A 22,100-nucleotide genomic window follows, 5' to 3' on the forward strand; every position below is an offset into this window, starting at 1 on the left:
GAATAACGCGCAGAGACAGCAGCGCCCTGCACATGCGGAGCTCTGTGGTGTTATGCAGTCGGTGTGCTGCCCTTAAGCTGGCCCCTGGAGGGCATTCTGCCTCATTGGTGATGTGCCTCCTCCTCCTCCCCTCTCCTGTCAGGCACCCACGTTGAGTCAGTGACCTCATCATCCCCTCCCACCTCATCACTGGAGCAAAGCTGGCAGTATGCTGCATCTGGGGGAACATGACTGCCAGATTGCTGTCCTTCTTAGGCACCCCCTCTCTCTGGGCTCTGTTTCTGCCTTCCTCTAGCTGGGTACCATCATCGGAGCCTTCAAAACGCTGGGCATCCTCCTGGAGCATGTACCCAACACTGTGGTCAAACAGTTTGGTTTAGGTTGCCCCCTACCTTTTATAATTCATATAGATAGTGAATGGTCAGATTAGTCTAGGGCTTGGTCTACCCTTTATAATTCATATAGACAGTGAATGGTCAGATCAATCTAGGGCCTAGTTACGTTCTGTACAAGATTTGTCATTGCATTTTGAATATGATTTTGCTAATTAAGTAATTTTATTGTGAAAGCCTCTATTCTGAGTTCTTATCCATCCGGACTATTGTGGTAGTTATAATTTAATAGAAGTGTGGGGACATTCTGGAATTCCCACCACCATTTTTTGCTGTGCCTGGCCCCCATTTGTTTACAACAAGCAGATTTTGGGCTTTTCAGTCCGAAAAAAATTTTGAAATTATTTAAAATTTTATTTAATGTTCATTTTTTTATTCTTCTTTTTTCAAAAAATACCTTTCAGGGATATTGTACAGATACCCTTATTAGGATTCTATAATTTTTTATATGGTCTTGAGACTTAAATATGCCCGTATCACATAAGGGCATTATAGTTTTTTGTCTTAGGACCCATATGTTTTTCTTTTTTCTTTTGATGCCTACTTGCTTTTATATTTTTATTATTTTTTTCTTACTATTTGGTTATTATTGCATTCAATTATTAAGATCTGGTTTGTTCCGGGTTTATTTTATTTATATTTTTATTTTTGTTTGCAATTACCAATATGGCCACTAGGTGACCATTGTTTTTTTGAGTGTGTCCCCTTGGACCTATATTTGATCACTTTCGGTCCGTGTCACGGACCGTGTTGAGTGTCATGATTTTAATATCTCCGACTCCGCTGCGGTCTGTTTATGTCCGGATCCAAATACATCCCTCTTCTGACCCCGCTTTGTTAGTGGGTTCGTGAATTTGGATGCACACTTTTTCAACAAATAATTATCTAACCTTTTATTTATTTATTTCTAAGCCACTGATTTTTATTAGTTGGCTAATTGTACCATATCTGCTATTGACGCATGTATGGCACTTTTATTAGGATCCTGAACGATTGAACTTTTTATGTGCCTCATGTCTTCTTAATTTCTGACCCCATATTCCTCCTTCTGCGAGTAAAATCATGTTAATCTTATGGGCTATACTGAATCCTCATTGAATATGGGTGCACCTGCGCACTCGGATCACTCAATGTTTGCGATTCAGACCCATTGCGGAAGTCCGCTGATGTAGCGGAACTCAGAGTGAGGCTTGGTTAGGTCATTTGCTGTACTATATAGGGAGGTGATGCGACGCGCCGCCCGTGCCCCTGGACGACGTAACCTTATTACGAAACGCCATGTAGGGCTGAGCGATGTGTTCGCGTCACCTCCCACCGCTGCTGTGACACCAGTAGGACGGGCTGTGTGTGAGCTTCCGGCCGGCGCTCCAGACGTCTTTTCTAGGCGCTCAACATTGAATACTTATATGTGAGTGTTTTCTTTCTTTGATTTTATAATAAAGCCAAACGATTTTACACTATTGGAGCCTTTTCCATTTTATATTAATCCACTCTGCTGAGAGTTTGACGTCATAAATCCCGCAAGTGTGAACCATTCCATAATCACACCAAAGGCCCCTGATGTTCCTTCCCAGTGCCATTTTGGTCTTTTCGGTGGTGGCCCGGAGTAACAGTCCATACAGCTTACTCTGACCCTCTGTAGTGGGGGGTCACGAGTTTCTGGTAAGCGGCCAGTCTCTCTATATATGGTGGTGGACCAAGCACCTTGTCCTTATCCAGCAGGACTTCAATTGATTTTTAGTTATCATCTGGGTGATTTATTGTCTACACATGGACTTTTATATAACTTTTATCACTGTTGCACATGAACAATGTATTTTTGATGGACTATTTATTTGTCATTTATCCATTTACATTGGTAGCTCATTCATATGTTTTACACACATAATTTTTATTCATTCATTTGAAGGAGGATTGATGGTCATTAGTATGGTCATCAGCTCCCTCCTCAGCGCGATTCAATTTTTCTAAGTCAAACAGTTAGGGGGACTTCAGGAGGACATGGTGGGGCTAGGGAAGGAGTGACTGATGCCATTGAGCTGAGGGAAGAGGCCGCTGCTTTGCCAGACAAAGTACCCTGAGCCTGGGTGAGAGAGGATGAGGAGGATGAGGACGGCTTGGTCATCCACTCTACCAAGTCTTCCGCATGTTTCGGCTCAACACGGCCAGCTGCCAAAAAAAAGGACAAGAGTGTCCCACGGCCACGTGCTGATGAAGATGCACCTTCTCCACAACCAGCACTGTTGCCTCTAGACACAGAGCCTGATTGTCCTCTTTTATTTGCTTGTGACTGTCTGCCTCTCCTTGTTGGCCTTTCAGACATACTAATGGCCTGCAGTGAGATGTAGCTGCACAAAGCTGGGATGTATATATATATATGCTAATACTGCAGCTAGCAGAATCAACTGCCTGCCTGTAGTATTATTATTATGAGAACACCAGCAATTGTCTTCAGGTAGCTTTAGGTGCACACTGTGCAGAGGACACAGTACACTAACTGTAAATACTGTAACTGCCTGCCTGTGGTATTAATAGGAGCATAACAACATCAATTTTCTTCAGGTAGCTTTAGGTGCACACTGTGCAGAGGACACAGTACACTAACTGTAAATACTGTAGCTGCTTGCCTGTGGTATTAATAGGAGCAGAAGAACACCACTAATTTTATTCAGGTAGCTTTAGGTGCACACTGTGCAGAGGACGCAGTACACTAACTGTAAATACTGTAGCTGCCTGCCTGTGGTATTAATATAGGAATAGAAGAACACTACCAATTTTCTTTAGGTAGATTTAGGTGCACACTGTGCAGAGGACACAGTACACTAACTGTAAATACTGTAGCTGCCTGCCTGTGGTATTAATATAGGATCAGAAGAACACCACCAATTTCATTCAGGTAGCTTTAGGTGCACACTGTGCAGAGGAAACAGTACACTAACTGTAAATACTGTAGCTGCCTGTCTGTGGTATTAATGGGAGCAGAACAACAACAATTGTCTCCAGGTAGCTTTAGGTGCACACTGTGCAGAGGACGCACTACACTAACTGTAAATGCTGTAGCTGCCTGCCTGTGGTATTAATAGGATCAGAAGAACACCACTAATTTTCTTCAGGTAGCTTTAGGTGCACACTGTGCAGAGGACACAGTGCACTAACTGTAAATACTGTAGCTGCCTGCCTGTGGTATTATTAGCAGCAGAACAACAGCAATTGTCTCCAGGTAGCTTTAGGTGCACACTGTGCAGAGGACGCACTACACTAACTGTAAATACTGCAGCTGCCTGCCTGTGGTATTAATAGGATCAGAAGAACACCACTCATTTTCTTCAGGTAGCTTTAGGTGCACACTGTGCAGGGGATGCACTACACTAAATTGTAAATACTGTAGCTGCCTGCGGTACTGTACTAATAGAATCAGAAGAACACCACTAATTTTCTTCAGGTAGCTTTAGGTGCACACTGTGCAGAGGACGCACTACACTAACTTGTAAATACTACAGCTGCCTGTGGTACTATACTAATAGGATCAGAAGAACACCACTAATTTTCTTCAGGTAGCTTTAGGTGCACACTGTGCAGAGGACACACTACAATAACTTGTAAATATTGCAACTGCCTGTGGTACTGTACTAATAGGATCAGAAGAACCCCACTAATTTTCTTCAGGTAGCTTTAGGTGCACACTGTGCAGAGGACGCACAACACTAACTTCTAAATACTACAGCTGCCTGTGGTACTGTACTAATAGGATCAGAAGAACACCACTAATTTTTTTCAGGTAGCTTTAGGTGCACACTGTGCAGAGGATGTACTACACTAACTTGTAAATACTGCAGCTGTCTGCGGTACTGTACTAATAGGATCAGAAGAACACCACCAATTTTCTTCAGGTAGCTTTAGGTGCACACTGTGCGGAGGACGCAATACACTTACTGTAAATAATGTAGCTAATAGGACTAACAGGATTAGAAGAACACCAGCAATTTTCTTCAGGTAGCTGTAAATACTGTAAAAACGCCTTCCTGTCAGTAGTAGGAAGAGAATAACAGGAACGGATCTAGCTAAACTGAATACAGTGTATATATATATATATATATATATATATATATATATATATATACATACAACACCTAGGATGTATATGTATACACAATACACTGTAAGTGCAGCTAACTAACTCGCCTGCCTACTCTATCTAACTTAAATCAAATGACACTGTCTCTCTGTCTATTGCTCTCTCAACGCCAGAACACACTACACAGGACCGCTGTGCAGGTGGCCTTATATAGTGTGGGGCGTGTACTAAACCCCCTGAGCCATAATTGGCCAAAGCCACCATGGCTTTGGCCAATTACGGCTCTCTGTACTGAAGGCGCTGTGATTGGCCAAGCATGCGGGTCATGGTGCATGCTTGGCCAAACATCAGCCAGCAATGCACTGCGATGCCGCAGTGAATTATGGGCCGTGATGCGCCACTCGAATTTGGCGCGAACGGCTCATATCGTTCCGAATTCGGCGAACGACCGAACAGGCAATGTTCGAGACGAACATGCGTTCGATTCGAACACGAAGCTCATCCCTACTCCCTAAACAAACGGATACGTTTATTATTAGTTGGAAAAAGTTTATTAAAAAAATATATGAATAAATAAAAATAAGAATAAAATAGTAATTCCAATGGGTGTTAAGAAATAACTCCCCCTGGAGGCCAATAATTATATTGCCATTAGCAAACTGGCCTCCACATGCCATATAGTGGAAAAAATTTATATTACAAACCAATATTGATAAAAAAAAATATATAATTGACGTAAATCAAAATATATACTAACAATAAGACCATTAAAATAATAGGATAAAAAATAATAGGATAAAAAAGGATTTGAACACCATCACAATCAACATTTAATAGTTAGAAATGAAACAATTTAAATCAATATCAATGTTCATACCTAGAACATTGATTCATATATTTTTTAATAAACTTTTTCTAACTAATAACACAGAGTTCTGCGTTTACAAACACACATACTGTAACTCTGCGTCCATAGGAACGGCGATCCGGCTGTTTCTTCTCACTGAAAAGCAGGGAAATAAAATAGTCAGATCAGAAAGTAAAAGGAGCACACATTACACATTGTTAGACACACAGTTAACCCCTTCTTGATTGTCCATAGATGTTAACTCCTTCCCAGCCAGTGTCATTAGTACAGTGTCAGTGTAGAGTCTTATCACTAATCACTATTATTAGTGTCACTATCAATGCCAGTTAGTGACCCTTCCAGATAGTGTCTGTTAGAGCCAGATTGTCCGCCACCCTATCACAGTCCCACTATAAGCAGCTGATTACCACCATTAGGCCCCTTTCACACTGGGGCAGTTTGCAGGCGTTATTGCGCTAAAAATACGGCCTGCAAACCGCCCCTAAACAGCCTCCGCTGTTTGTTCAGTATGAAAGCCTGAGGGCTTTCACACTGAAGCAGTGCGCTGGCAGGAGCAAAAAAAAATCTCCTGCAAGCCGCATCTTTGGAGCGGTGAAGGAGCGATGTATTCACCGCTCCTTCACCGCTCCTGTCCATTGAAATCAATGGGACAGCGCGGCTATACCGCGGCAATACCGCGGCTATAGCCGCACTGTATGGGTGGTTTTAACCCTTTTCCGGCCGCCAGCGGGGGGTTAAAACCGCACCGCTAGCGGCCGAATACCGCGGTAAAACAGCGCTAAAAATAGCGCTGTTTTACCGCCGACGCCCCCTACCGCCCCAGTGTGAAAGGGGCCTAAGTGTATAGCGTCTATATCTGTGTAAATTCCAGTATAAATCCCATAGTTTGTAGAGACTATAATTTTTTTGCATAAACCAAATAATGTACACTTATTGGGAAAACGTGTAGCAGAATACATTTTGGCCTGAATTTCTATTCCATTTTCTTCTATCAGTTACCAGTAGTAACTGCTGCAATTTTCTTATGGACGAGCTCCCAAATGTAGCATTAACCCCGTAGGTGCCATTAAGTAGATGCCAGTATTCCTTTTACCAGAAGTTTCCTTGCAGCCAAGAACACAATTCTGATCACTCTTCAAACACATTAACCGGTCTAGGGGTATGGTTTTTCTGAGGCTTTAATGAGAACTTGGATAGGCAGTAGGTAATGGTAGGATACTCCAGTAACCACTAGTAACTATTTGAGGACACTAACATTTCTTTGTAGAACTGTGAGCCAAGTCCTTGCACAAGTAGATGATGGCAACTTGCTCTTCCTCTTTGGGCATCCAATCAAATTTCTTTCACTGTGAATTAAATAGACTGAGCTCTTCAGGACTCAAGACACAATGTCCCCTTTTAAATACGCTGACACTAGCATAAGAGAGATGGCAATAGCACACAGTCTCTAGGATCTCTCTCACCAGTCTGTGGCCACTAATATCTTTGGAAAATTAGTTGCTTCCTTCCAATATCCTCCATAAAATTTCACCCATGGTACCAGACTAGATCCTCAGATAACAGTCCCTCAGCTTTAGCAAACTCTCAGCAAAGCTAGCTTCACTAAGGCCGTGATAACCCACAAGCACATGGAAGAATGACCTAGGGGGCTAAACCTCCCCATAGGCTTTGATCTCCTCCTCAGGGAAAAGATCAGACACCTCCAACTGTCAGAGGATTGGCCAGAGCCACATAAATATTCAGCTGCTGATTTAGACTCTTCCTGTCCACTAACCTCCAGATCATTTATGGACAACCAGGGGGAAGCAGTCAACTATGCAGCCTGAAACACAGAACAGACCAGAACAATCAAACATGATTTTTAGACAATTTATGTAGGATATTTTATATACACAGTTTTTTTTTAAATATGTACATGGGTGTGTTCTGTAGGTTATGATTTACGGTCTAACACAGCTGGCAGACAAGTTGTATTTTTACATATCAAAAGGGCCAAAGCAGTTACCTAAAAGGGATTGTAAAATGTAGATTTTTCTGATCAGACTTGAAAGGAAAGTCTGTTTACTTAGTAAACACTAATGAGACTTTAAAAGGCTATTGCCAGTAATTACCAGTAGAGTCTTTTCACTTTGATTAACAATAAGATCAAAGAGTATGTTGGGTTGACCAAGCAGAAACCCCCCAGTGTCAGACTAGTATTTCAGAGGAAGATGAACCGACATTCATTCCTTCTTCAAGATTAGGGATGAGCCGAACACCCCCCGGTTCGGTTCGCACCAGAACCTGCGAACGGACCGAAAATTCACACGAACGTTAGAACCCCATTGATGTCTATGGGACTCGAACGTTCGAAATCAAAAGTGCTCATTTTAAAGGCTAATTTGCATGGTATTGTCCTAAAAAGGGTTTGGGGACCCGGGTCCTACCCCAGGGGACATGTATCAATGCAAAAAAAACTTTTAAAAACGGCCATTTTTTCGGGAGCAGTGATTTTAATGATGCTTAAAGTAAAAAAAAAAAAAGTGAAATATTCCTTTAAATATCATACCTGGGGGGTGTCTATAGTATGCCTGTAAAGTGGCGCGTGTTTCCCGTGTTTAAAACAGTCCCTGCACAAAATGTCATTTTTAAAGGAAAAAATCTCATTTAAAACTGCTTGTGGCTTTAATGTAATGTCGGGTCCTGGCAATATGGATGAAAATCAGTGAGACAAACGGCATGGGTACCCCCCCAGTCCATTACCAGGCCCTTTGGGTCTTGTATGGATATTAAGGGGAACCCCACACATAAATTAAAATAAGGAAAGGTGTGGGGCCACCAGGCCCTATATACTTTGAACAGCAGTATACAGGCGGTGCAAACAAGACAGGGACTGTAGGTTTGTTGTTAAGTAGAATCTGTTTGTCATTTTGAATGGGTACATTTTTAACGTGTTTAGCTCCAGCTAAAAAATATTTTTTAAGCTTTTTGGAAAACATAGGGAAGGGTTATCACCCCTGTGACATTTGTTTTGCTGTCTTTCCTCCTCTTCAGAAGATTTCACCTCACTTTTTGTCCCAATGACAAATGTTTTTTGAAAATTTGGGTTTTTTTGTGGAACAAGGATTGGAAAGCATCAGTGGAAAGGAGAAATGTTTTTCCCATATTAACTCTTACAGGAGAGAATTTCCCTTCCTAGGGGTAGATTTCATCTCACTTCCTGTTGTCTCCTTCCGTTTGCAAGTAGGAGTCGTTTGTAAGTTAGATGTTTGAAAGTAGGGGCCTGCCCTATATACTCAGCAGAAATTTGGGCCTTAGGTGTTGTTGTGGCCACAACACTGTAAGCCCTAACAGGGCCCTGCTGTGAAAATATTAGATCAAGAATTGTAATTACATGCCCCTGTTGAACAGGGGCAGAAAAATTGGGCCTTTGGTGGTGGTGGTGGTGCTGGTGCCACAACACTGTAAATCCTCACTCGCTCTTGGTGGGTGCAGAAATGGGCCCTGCTGTGAAATATTAGATCAAGAATTGTAGTTACATGCCCCTGTTGAACAGGTGCTGAAAAATTAGGCCTTAGGCACTGGTGCTACAACACTGCAACCCCTCACAGACACTCTAGTTGGAACGCAGGAACGAACCCTGCTGCAAAGTATTGCATCAAAAATTGTAATTACACGCCCCTGTTAAACAAGAGCTGAAAAATTGGGCCTTAGGCACTGGTGCAGGTGCCGCAACACTGCAACCCCTCACAGATACTATAGTTGTAACGCAGGAACAAGCCCTGCTGCAAAGTATTGCATCAAAAATTGTAATTACACGCCCCTGTTAAACAGGGGCTGAAAAATTGTGCCTTAGGCACTGGTGGTGGCGCCCAGAACCAAAAATGTTCTTACAAGCTATCAGCGTGATGATTGAGGAGGAAGAGGATAATTACTCAGGGATAGTCACTCAGCATCAGCATAGGCAGTCTTTGAAGGGATCTGAGATTTCAAAAAAAATTATTCGGTTACATCAGCATCAGGTGCTTGGTAGCTGGTGGTGATCCAAGACTGATTCATTTTTATGAAGGTCAGTCGATCGACCGAGTCGGTGGACAGACGCACCCTGTGATCGGTTACAAAGCCTTCAGCAGCACTGAATGTGCGTTCCGAAAGAACGTTGGATGCAGGACAGGCCAGTAGCTCAATTGCATACTGTGCAAGCTCTGGCCAGTGATCCATCCTCAAGACCCAGTAAACCAGAGGATTTTCGGTGGGAAAGGTGTCCAAGTCAGATCTTGCCCCTAGGTATTCCTGCACCATGTAAAACAGACGCTGGCGATGGTCAGACGGCCACCTTCTCCACCGCTCCTTCTTTGACTGACCGAAGCCTCAGCAACACGTTGTCCAGAAACAGGAGTTTGTAACCTCCCAGTCTCTGGGAACGCGTTGCACAGACCTTTCTGCAAGGCCTCCCGAAGATGTTTCATCCTCTGCTCCCTCTGCGATGGCAAGATAAGGCCCACAACCTTACCCTTGTAAAGTGGATCAAGGAGGGTTGCCAGCCAGTATTGGTCCTTCTCCTTGATACCACGAATACAAGGATCCTTACACAGGCTTTACAGGATCAGGGAGGCCATGCAGCGTAGGTTTGCTGAGGCATTCGGTCCGGAGTCCTCTGGGTCACTAAGGACGACATGGTCCGCAGCCACCTCCTCCCAGCCACGTACAAGTCCATGTGTTTCTTGGGACTGATCCCTTAAAGATTGCTGCTGATGCTGAGTGCCAGGCTCCACCTCCATACTGACACAATCTTCCTCCTCCTCCTCCTCCTCTTCCTGTGTGATCGGCGGGCACGCAGGAACACTGTCTGGACAAAGGGGGCCTTGAGAGCTAAGGAAGTCCTCCTCTTCCTGCCTCTGTTCTGCCTCAAGTGCCCTGTCCATTATTCCACGCAGCGTGTGCTCCAACAGGTGGACAAGGGGGACAGTGTAACTGATGCATGCACTGTCACTGCTCACCATCCTCGTGGCCTCCTCAAATGGTGACAGGACAGTGCATGCATCCCTGATCATGGCCCATTGGCGTGGGGAAAAAAAAACCAAGCTCCCCTGACCCTGTCCTGGTGCCATAGTCGCACAGGTACTCATTGATGGCCCTCTGCTGTGTGTGCAGCCGCTGCAGCATGGCCAATGTTGAGGTCCACCTGGTGGGCATGTCACAGATTAGGCGGTTCTTGGGCAGGTTAAACTCCTTTTGGAGGTCCGCCAGCCGAGCACTGGCATTATATGACCGGCGGAAATGCACACAGACTTTCCTGGCCTGCCTCAGGACATCCTGTAAGCCCGGGTACCTGCCCAAGAACCGCTGCACCACCAAGTTAAGGACGTGAGCCAAACAGGGCACATGGGTCATTTGTCCCTGTCGGAGGGCAGAGAGGAGGTTGGTGCCATTGTCGCCAACCACCATTCCTGCCTTAAGTTGGCGTGGCGTCAACCACCTCTGAACCTGCCCCTGCAGAGCTGACAGAACCTCTGCCCCAGTGTGACTCCTGTCTCCCAAGCACACCAGCTCAAGCACCGCATGGCATCTTTTGGCCTGCGTACTTGCGTAGCCCCTTGAACGGCTATGGAGCACCGCTGGTTCCGAGGACAAAGCACAGGAAGAGGCCATGGAGGATGAAGAAGAGGAGGGGGTGGAGGAGAGAGGTGTGTCACAATCATTAGCATTTTGGAGGCGTGGTGGCGGAACAACCTCCAACACTACTGCACCTTGTCCTGCATCCTTCCCAGCTGCCAGCAGAGTCACCCAATGCGCCGTGAAACTTAGGTAACGTCCCTGTCCATGCCTGCTGGACCATGAGTCAGCGGTAATATGCACCTTACCGCTGACCGCCCTGTCCAGCGAGGCATGGACATTGCCTTCCACATGCCGGTAGAGAGCCGGAATCGCCTTCCGTGAGAAAAAGTGGCGTTTGGGTACCTGCCACTGAGGAACTGCACATTCCACAAACTCACGGAAGGGGGCAGAGTCTACCAACTGAAAAGGCAGCAGTTGAAGTGCTAGCAATTTTGCCAAGCTAGCATTCAACCGCTGGGCATGTGGATGGCTGGGAGCAAACTTCTTTCGGCGGTGCAGCAGCTGGGGCAGGGAAATTTGCCTGGTACAATCTGACGTCGGTGTACCAAAAGCAGATTGCCCACAAGTACTTGGCTGTGACACACCTAATTCTACACCTTCATTCCTCTCAGTGCAGGTCTCAGAGAGGACTGAAGGTCTAGTGGGGTTGGAGATCTCAGCTGATGAGGAGCAAGGAGAGGTCCTCTTTGTTCTTTGGTGTGGGTCTTTTAGATACGCTTGCCAACGAACTGCATGGCAGGTCAACATATGTCTGGTCAAGCATGTGGTACCCAAGCGGGAGATGTTTTGGCCACGCGACATACGCTTGAGACATATGTTGCAAATTGCAGCGGTGCGATCTGATGCACTCATCTCAAAAAAGGCCCACACCAAAGAACTTTTTGAATAACGCGCAGAGACTGCAGCGCCCTGCACATGTGGAGCTTTGGGGTGTGATGCAGTCAATGTGCTGCCCTTAGGCTGGCCCCTGGAGGGCATCCTGCCTCATTGGTGATGTGCCGCCTCCTCCTCCTCCTCCTCCTCTCTCCTATCAGGCACCCACGTTGAGTCAGTGACCTCATCATCCCCTCCCTCCTCATCACTGGAGCAAACCTGGCAGTATGCTGCAGCAGGGGGAGCATGACTGCCAGATTGCTGTCCTTCTTGGGCACCCCCTCTGTCTGTGCTCATGTTACTGCCTTCATCAAGCTCAGTATCATCATCAGAGCCCTCCAAACGCTGGGCATCCTCCTGGAGCATGTACCCAACACTGTGGTCAAACAGTTTGAGGGACTCCTCAGGAGGACATGGTGGGGCTATGGAAGGAGTCACTGATGACATTGAGCCGAGGGAAGAGGCCGCTGCTTTGCCAGACAAAGTATCCTGGGCATGGGTGAGAGAGGATGAGGAGGATGAGGACGGCTTGGTCATCCACTCGACCAAGTCTTCCGCATGTTGCGGCTCAACACGGCCAGCTGCCGAAAAAAAGGCCAAGCGTGTCCCACGGCCACATGCTGATGAGGATGCACCGTCTCCATGACCAGCACTAGACACAGAGCCTGCTTGCCCTCTCTTATTGGCTTGTGACTGTCTACCTCTCCTTCTTGGCCTTCCAGACATACTAATGGCCTGTAGCTGCACTAAGCTGGGATATATATATATTTATATATATGTACTGATACTGCAGCTAGCAAAATCAACTGCCTGCCTGTAGTATGAGAACACCACCAACCTTCTACAGGTAGCTTTAGCTGAACACTGTGCAGAGCTCGCAAAAAACTAACTTGTAGCTTTTTTAGCTGCCTGCGGTAGTGATAGGATCAGGAAAACACCACCAACCTTCTACAGGTAGCTTTAGGTGAACACTGTGCAGAGCTCGCAAAAAAATAACTTGTAGGTTTAGCTGAACACTGTGAGGTGGACGCACCACACTAACTTGTAGGTTTAGCTGAACACTGTGAGCAGGACGCACCCCACTAACTTGTAGTTTTAGCTGAACACTGTGAGCAGGACGCACCGCACTAACTTGTAGGTTTAGCTGAACACTGTGAGGTGGACGCACCGCACTAACTTGTAGTTTTAGCTGAACACTGTGAGCAGGATGCACCACACTAACTTGTAGGTTTAGCTGAACACTGTGAGGTGGACGCACCACACTAACTTGTAGGTTTAGCTGAACACTGTGAGCAGGACGCACCCCACTAACTGTAAATAGTCTAGCTGCCTGACTGTGGTACTAATAGGATCAAAAGAACACCAGCAATTTTCTTCAGGTAGCTGTAAATACTGTAACAAGACAAGCCTGCCTGTCAGTAAGAAGATAACAGGAACGGATCTAGCTGAACACTGCACTAACTTGTAGCTTTAGATGAACACTGTGCAGAGGTCTCACTACACTAACTTGTAGGTTTAGCTGAACACTGTGAGCAGGACGCACAGCACTAACATGTAGTTTTAGCTGAACACTGTGAGCAGGACGCACCGCACTAACTTATAGGTTTAGCTGAACACTGTGAGCAGGACGCACAGCACTAACTTGTAGTTTTAGCTGAACACTGTGAGCAGGACGCACCTCACTAACTTGTAGGTTTAGCTGAACACTGTGAGCAGGACACACCCCACTAACTTGTAGGTTTAGCTGAACACTGTGAGCAGGACGCACTACACTAACTTGTAGTTTTAGCTGAACACTGTGAGCAGGACGCACTGCACTAACTGTAAATAGTCTAGCTGCCTGACTGTGGTACTAATAGGATCAAAAGAACACCAGCAATTTTCTTCAGGTAGCTGTAAATACTGTAACAAGACAAGCCTGCCTGTCAGTAGGAAACAGGAACGGATCTAGCTAAACTGAATACAGTGTATATATATATACATATATATATATATATATATATATATATATATATGCAACACCTGGGATGCATATATATACACAATACACTGTAAGTGCAGCTAACTGACTGACTGTTCTGCCTAATCTATCTAACTCAAATCAAATGACACTGTCTCTCTGTCTATCTCTTTCAACGCCGGAACACACACTACACAGGGCCACCGTGCAGGCGGCCTTATTTAGTGTGGGGCGTGTACTAAATCCCCTGAGCCATAATTGGCCAAAGCCTCCTTGGCTTTGGCCAATTACGTCTTTCTGTTCAGACGGCACTGTGATTGGCCAAGCATGCGGGTCATAGTGCATGCTTGGCCAATCATCAGCCAGCAATGCACTGCAATGCCGCAGTGAATTATGGGCCGTGACGCACCACACGAATTTGGCGCGAACGGCCCATATCATTTGCAATTCGGCGAACGGGCGAACAGACGATGTTCGAGTCGAACATGAAGTTCATCCCTATTCAAGATGAGAGCACAGGTCTAGATTATAATACACATTCTTGAATGCATGAACGATATATAGGTGCATATTACAGACGGGACATATGCTGGATTGTAGTGTCTCTAGGCTTGCTAATATATGCTAGGACGAATGAGAATCTGAAGGTTGCTGTTCATTGTAATATTTACTCTGTTGGATTTTGTACTCTGTTGCAAGTATCTTGTGAACTTTTTTTCTGTGCTGGGACTCAATAAATACCTCTCTCATCTCTTTGGATGAACCGATTGCTGCAGAATTAACTTGAATTATAAAAATTAATATTCATCCTGCTACAACTACATCACTACAGTGATTACAGTGAGTCATATTAAAATGGTGAGCTGCTTTCCATAGGTGATGGATTTGAATGCACAGATGTAATTTCTGACTTGAGCGTCGGTGAAGCAAGATTAAAACGACTTTTATTAACATATTGTGACGAAATGCGTCGGACGGAGCGAGGTGCTGAAGTCACCACGTATGCAATTCACAGAAGGACAGGTTGCTATTCGAAGCCGGACGGCTTTTATATGTTATGCGTATTTGAAAGTAAATTTTGTAAGCACAATCTTTTTATTTGGAAGTAAACGTGTAAAGGATTTTATGCTATGGCAAGTTTTTCTTCCTAAAGTGGTGTATTTCCTATCTACGTCTCTAAAGTCTTCCTGAATGGATAATGAACCTGGCTGGGTTTTTGAGCCACAAGCAAAATTGACCTTCCGTAATAGGAGGTCATTAGTAGTTGGTAAGCAAGCATTCTGTAAAGTGGAGGCTTATACTCAGGATCACGCAATTTCTGGTGATGGATGGTGCACATATTGTCTGAAAGGCTTTGTCTCTATTTGGACTTTTTTCTTATTCATTTTTTTCTTTATTTACTAAATTTTTAGATAAGTGCAACTTTATAAGGGAATATTTGAATATTATCATTTTTTATTTATTTTAGGATTCTTTATTTATGATATACTGTAATTTATAAACACTTGTGAGTGCGTCCTCTTTTCTTTGGTATATACAGCCAGGTCCATAAATATTGGGACATCGACACAATTCTAATCTTTTTGGCTCTATACACCGCCACAATGGATTTGAAATGAAACAAGATGTGCTTTAACTGCAGACTTTCAGCTTTAATTTGAGGGTATTTACATCCAAATCAGGTGAACGGTGTAGGTATTACAACAGTTTGTATCTGTGCCTCCCATTTTTTAAGGGACCAAAAGTAATGGGACAGGTTAACAATCACCCATCAAACTTTCACTTTCTAATACTTGGTTGCAAATCCTTTGCAGTCAATTACAGCCTGAAGTCTGGAATGCATAGACCTCACCAGATGCTGGGTTTCATCCCTGGTGATGCTCTGCCAGGCCTCTACTGCAACTGTCTTCAGTTTCTGCTTGTTCTTGGGGCATTTTCCCTTCAGTTTTGTCTTCAGCAAGTGAAATGCATGCTCAATCGGATTCAGGTCAGGTGATTAACTTGGTCATTACATAACATTCCACTTCTTTCCCTTAAAAAACTCTTTGGTTGCTTTCACAGTATGCTTCGGGTCATTGTCCATCTGCACTGTGAAGCACCGTCCAATGAGTTCTGAAGCATTTTGCTGAATATAAGCAGATAATATTGCCGGAAACACTTCAGAATTCATCCTGCTGCTTTTGTCAGCAGTCACATCATCAATAAATACAAGAGAACCAGTTCCATTGGCAGCCATAGATGCCCACGCCATGACACTACCACCATCATTTAAAGAGATTGAAGTATCAGCACATAGTGGTCATGTGGATACCGGAAAATACTCAGTGCCATACATATTATGTACATAGAAAAAGAAATTTGGGCTTGGGACTTTCTTGGCACAATAAACACTATAATACTATAGTTAAAAGTTCAATTTATTGAAAGTTATTTAAAAGTATATAAAAAAGGGGGGACAAGGACAGACATAAGTTCATACCCATACATTTACAGTTTATGCACTCCATACACAGCTCTATAATAGGATATCATTTATGCAGTAATTGGGGTTACCAATATACATACAATCATGTAGAATTTAAGAAGGAGCTATGCAGAAATAGTAATTGATGGTACGAAATCGCTCAACATGTTGCACTCCATACCCGAGTGGCGTTGTGGCTATTACCTGCTGTTCTGACGCTTATTGTGTCTGCTTTCAATCTTTATTCACTAAGTTATCTGACCTGGCTATGGATCAACCCCTCCAAGCTGTACCAGAGGCTTGATACAAACATATCTCTAATATTGCCACCTACTGAGACAGTATCCATCCGTGTCATCCGCCAGCTGTGGCTTATCCTCTTAATATTGGACTAAAGGTCTATAACCCAGTGGAGAGATTCTGTATCTCTAATTACATATATGTAATTTAACCTATACATACATAAAAACCTCCTCATGTAATTTGTTCTGTGCTCCTGAAGAAGCGCTTTGGCGTGCAACATGTTGAGCGATTTCGTACCATCAGTTACTATTTCTGCATAGCTCCTTCTTAAATTCTACATGATTGTATGTATATTGGTAACCCCAATTACTGCATAAATGATATCCTATTATAGAGCTGTGTATGGAGTGCATAAACTGTAAATGTATGGGTATGAACTTATGTCTGTCCTTGTCCCCCTTTTTTATATACTTTTAAATAACTTTCAATAAATTGAACTTTTAACTATAGTATTATAGTGTTTATTGTGCCAAGAAAGTCCCAAGCCCAAATTTATTTTTCTAACTACCACCACCATGCTTCACTGATGAGATGGTATGCTTTGGATAATGAGCAGTTCCTTTCCTTCTCCATACTCTTCTCTTCCCATCACTCTGGTACAAGTTGATATTGGTCTCATCTGTCCATAGGATTTTGTTCCAGAACTGTGAAGGCTTTTTTAGATGTTGTTTGGCAAACTCTAATCTGGCCTTCCTGTTTTTGAGGCTCCCCAATGATTTACATCTTGTGGTGAACCCTCTGTATTCACTCTGGTGAAGTCTCCTCTTGATTGTTGACTTTGACACACATACACCTACCTCCTGGAGAGTGTTCTTGATCTGGCCAACTGTTGTGAAAGGTGTTTTCCTCACAAGGGAAAGAATTATTCGGTCATCCACCACAGTTGTTTTCCGCGGTCTTCCGGGTCTTTTGGTGTTGCTGAGCTCACCGGTGCGTTCTTTCTTTTTAAGGATGTTCCAAACAGTTGATTTGGCCACACCTAATGTTTTGGCTATCTCTCTGATGGGTTTGTTTTGTTTCAGCCTAATGATGGCTTGCTTCACTGATAGTGACAGCTCTTTGGATCTCATATTGAGAGTTGACAGCAACAGATTCCAAATGCAAATAGCACACTTGAAATGAACTCTGGACCTTTTATCTGCTCCTTGTAAATGGGATAATGAGGGAATAACACACACCTGGCCATGAAACAGCTGAGCAGCCAATTGTCCCATTACTTTTGGTCCCTTAAAAAGTGGGAGGCACATATACAAACTGTTGTAATTTCTACACTGTTCACCTGAATTGGATGTAAATACCTTCAGATTAAAGTTGAAAATCTGCAATTAAAGCACATCTTGTTCAATTCATTTCAAATCCAATGTGGTCGTGTATAGAGCCAAAAACATTAGAATTGTGTCGATGTCCCAATATTTATGGACCTGACTGTGTATATATATATATATATATATATATATATATATATATATATATATATATGGTTTTCCCAATGAACTGCCATAAAAATAATCCAAATGAATGGGATGGTCAGACCCTTGAAGGAGACTGGATTTGTCTTCTTCTCAAACATTTAGATTGCAGAGAAATTCCTCCATCGCAACTCTAATGCCGCGTACACACGAGCAGACTTTTCAACGGACTAGGTCCGGCGGACTGGACTCCGTCGGACAATTGGACCATGTGTGGGCTCCAGGGGAGTTTTTTTTCCCAAAAGTATGACGGACCTAGAAATAAAACATGTTTCAAATCTTTCCGACTGACTTTTTGAGTCCGGTCGAAAAGGCCGCTTGTCTGTATACTAGTCCGATGGACAAAAACCGACACTAGGGCAGCTATTGGCTACTGGCTATCAACTTCCTTATTTTAGTCCGGTCATACGTCATCACGTAAGAATCCGTCGGACTTTGGTTGATCGTGTAAAGGCAAGTCCGTTCATTCGAAAGTCCGTTGGAAAGTCTGCCAGAAAGTCCGTCAAAGTCTGCCGGACCTATTCTGTGGAAAAGTCCACCTGTGTGTACGCGGCATAATGCCACGTACAAATGATCGGACTTCTCATCGGAAAAAGATATGACGGCTTTTCCGACGGGATTCCGCTCAAGTTTGCCTTGCATACACACGGTCACGCAAAAGTTCGCTGAACTTACGACCGTCAAGAACGCGGTGACGTACAACACTACGACGAGCCGAGAAATTGAAGCTCAATGCTTCCGAGCATACGTCGAATTGTTTCCGAGCATGCGTAGGAATTTTGCTTGTCGGAATTGCTACAGACGATCGCATTTTCGGATAGGAACTTTTTCCGGCCGAAAAATTGAGAACATGCTCTCAATCTTTTGCTGGCTGGAATTCCACCAGCAAAAGTCCGATGGAGCATACACACGGATGCATTTTCCGATGAAAAACTCTCATCGGTCTTTTGAGGGCCGAATTTCTGATCCTGTGTACATAAGGTGAGAAGTGGATTGTGATACAAGCCTAGTTCATTGCTGTGCTAACACCAACCACAATCAGAATTCGCTTTGATTACAGTGTTTGGTGAAGTTGTCCTTTAACCCTTTCCCACTGATGATACACAGATATGTTCCCTCACAGAGGCCAGGCTCTCACCAGGAGCCCCAGGTACTGTACTAACAAATAGGACCCTGGACTCCCGGTTCTCGGTCACCTGATCGCTGTGATAGTCTCTGATTGGCTATCACAGTGATCGGACACTGGGCAGTCCACCCAAGGGTTTACTTTTTTTATGAATGGAGAGAAAGATGCATTGGGGGTTATTTACTAAAGGAAAATCCACTTTGCACTGCAAATGCACTTGAAAGCGCACTGAAAGTGCACTTGGAAGTAAAGTCGCTGTAGCGGCTAGTATGGCCACTAGCAATAATCACTGTCTTTTCCTGGTGGGGATGGCTTCCCCTGCTCCCCCTTTCCCGCCAGCACAATACAATGGCTTGGCGGCCTGCCAATACTTTCTGTGTCTATGAAACCGTGGTTGCAGGAAAGAAATTTGCTCTGTGTTTGGCCTGCATTAGTGAGGTCCCATCCCCAGCACACATTGGTCAATTGAATATTGAGTGGTGGTAAGCAAACAAAATGGCCATTCCCTGCTGAGATCCCTACCCCAGCTCACACGCACATTGTTCTTTTCTCAGTAAAATCCCACCTCCAGCACACAGATCCTTCTCCACGTTAGATCCCATTCCCACCCCTTGAACACAGACTGGTCTTTCACACACTGCATCTGGTGGCAAGCGACGGTGGCAAGTGGCACTCTGTATCTGGTGGCAAACAACGGTGGAACTCTGCATCTGGTGGCGGGCAACAATGGCACTCTGCTTCTGGTGGCAGGTGATGGTGGCCAGTGACAAGCTGCATCTGGTGGCAGGTGACGGTGGCAAGTGACACGCTGCATCTGGTAGCAGGCGACGGTGGCAAGTGACAAGCTGCATCTGGCGGCAGGTGACTGTGGCACTCTTCCTCTGGTGGCAGGCGATGGTGGCAAGTGACATGCTGCATCTGGTGGCAGGCGACAGTGGCAAGTGGCACTATGCATCTAGTGACAGGCAACGGTGGCACTCTGAATCTGGTGGCAGGCGGTGGTGGCAAGTGGCACTCTGCATCTGGTGGCAAGTGACGGTGGCACTCTGCATCTGGTGGCAGGCAATGGTGGCAAGCCCACCCTTTTTGAAGCCAATTAGAACCTCAGACACTAATCATGTGCTTCAAAAAATTATCCGGCGCCCTGCATGGAGATCAGGGGCCGGGCGCAAAGATTGGGGGGGGCGGCTTCCCTGTGCCCCTTATGAGCGGCTGCCACTGGCTTTGATAATAAAAAAATTCAGGAGATATCCATAACAATATACCACACAAAGAAAGCCCAATTTTTCCTGAAAAAAAACATTGTATAATCCACCTGCATACACAAAGCAGTTGTGAACTGAAGATATATACAGTTTTACTAACACAAGTCAAAGCTGAAAAATTGTGCTCAGGCGTTAGGATTTGTTTTACCCTCAGTCACTCAGGGGGTTAATAAATTCCCTCACCCCATTGAGTGCAGCTTACCCAATACCGTGCTTACCTTCAGCCTTAATCTAGTAATTTTTGCTGTATAGTTCTGATCGGCATCATACAGCCTCCAGAAAGAATACCAACTGGCTCCTATTCACACTGTGCATGTGACCACCACCTCATTCATTCCTATGGGTTAGCTGTATTGATGGTGGCCTCCAGTGTTTCTGTAGAGCACAACTGCCCCATAAGAGTTAATAGGGGCGTAGTGCTCATGAAAGAAGAAGAAAAAGACAGTCAGAGGCTTTCTATTTGAAGAACGTTTGGCACCAGAGTTGGCCACACAGAGAACATCGCTGGATTAGAGCTGAAGGTTTGTATATTACCAGATGAGCTACTCTCAAGTAAGTGGGAGCATTGATTAAAGGACAACTTCACAGAAGTTCTGCTTGTCTTTAAAAGCGAACTTGTGATTTTCCCATGCAGGACAGTCCTTAGATTGGCTTGAAGTTTACATTGGTGTTCTTCTTTTCAGAACAGTGAAAGGGGAGGTGTGTATAAGCAGTGGCTGTAAGCTTCTAGGTGCATAGTCAAAGTTCAAATGTAACTTGAATGTAAAGCCAATTGCCTAGTATTGCTGCAGTGCAAAATAAGCAGATCTCCATAGACCAGCAATGAAATTATTTTTGTTTTTCACTACAGATGGGGAAGTTGGACTGGTATTCAGTGGTGTCCCTCTGGGTTTCTTGTCAAATTTGCTCTGCAAGTTGAGCCGTCCCAGGGCGATGGTGACGATACTGCAGCCAACAATATCATGTTCCAATGCTCTGATAATAATATCCTGACAGGTAATGGTGGAAGATGGGGAACATTTAGTTACTTGAGTGACATCTGCCAATCTGGAATTTGTGGCATCATAACCAGAGTGGAGCCTGACCAAGGAGGTGGAGATGACACGGCCCTGAATGATGTCAAGTTCAGATGCTGTTAAAATCAGGATCACAATAAAAAAAAAAAAAAAAATAAGAGTAATATGAAGATTTACTTGAAATAAAATGATTCATGCTATTGTTTTAAATAAATAATACTTTAATAAATAAATCAGATGAGATGGTCAGTGTGTTGTGTTGTGTTTAAATATGATCAATGTGTTGTGATACATTACAATAAATGCGTATCAAATAACAAAACGAGAACTTAAAGGATATGAATAAAAGTTTAATCTAAATATGACATTGGGTATGGAATATCCTTACTGATATAATGCATAAGTTCTAATTTAATTTTGCCATGTGTCACTGGTGGATTATGTTTCCAATTTTGAATGCAGAGCATTCTCCAGTACTGACACATAAGTCCAGCACACACATTGGTCCTTCCCCAGTGAGATCCCCCTTCACATACACATTGGTCTTTGACCAGTGAGATCCCCCTTCACATACACATTGGTCTTTGACCAGTGAGATCCCCTTCACACACTGCGGTCAACCCAGCTGTGGTTTGAAAATGCACGGTCTAGCCAGCCGCCAAAAAAAAAGTGTGTACGCCTATTACAATGA

At 44.2% G+C, this 22,100-nt stretch overlaps 1 protein-coding gene across 1 annotated transcript in view; it reads left to right on the plus strand.

The window, feature by feature from the left end:
• The window catches only part of LOC141133564 (vitelline membrane outer layer protein 1-like), a 33,467-nt gene extending 11,809 nt beyond the window's left edge, over positions 1-21,658 (plus strand). Inside the window, exon 3 of the mRNA XM_073623024.1 lies at positions 21,244-21,658. Within this exon, the coding sequence (XP_073479125.1) occupies positions 21,244-21,532 (289 nt within the window). The 3' untranslated portion in view covers positions 21,533-21,658. The remainder of the gene's footprint in view (positions 1-21,243) is intronic.
• The last annotated feature ends 442 nt before the right edge of the window (positions 21,659-22,100 follow it).

The sequence above is a fragment of the Aquarana catesbeiana genome, linkage group LG03 (assembly GCF_042186555.1).
Source record: "Aquarana catesbeiana isolate 2022-GZ linkage group LG03, ASM4218655v1, whole genome shotgun sequence".
In the NCBI taxonomy this organism is placed as follows: domain Eukaryota; kingdom Metazoa; phylum Chordata; class Amphibia; order Anura; family Ranidae; genus Aquarana; species Aquarana catesbeiana.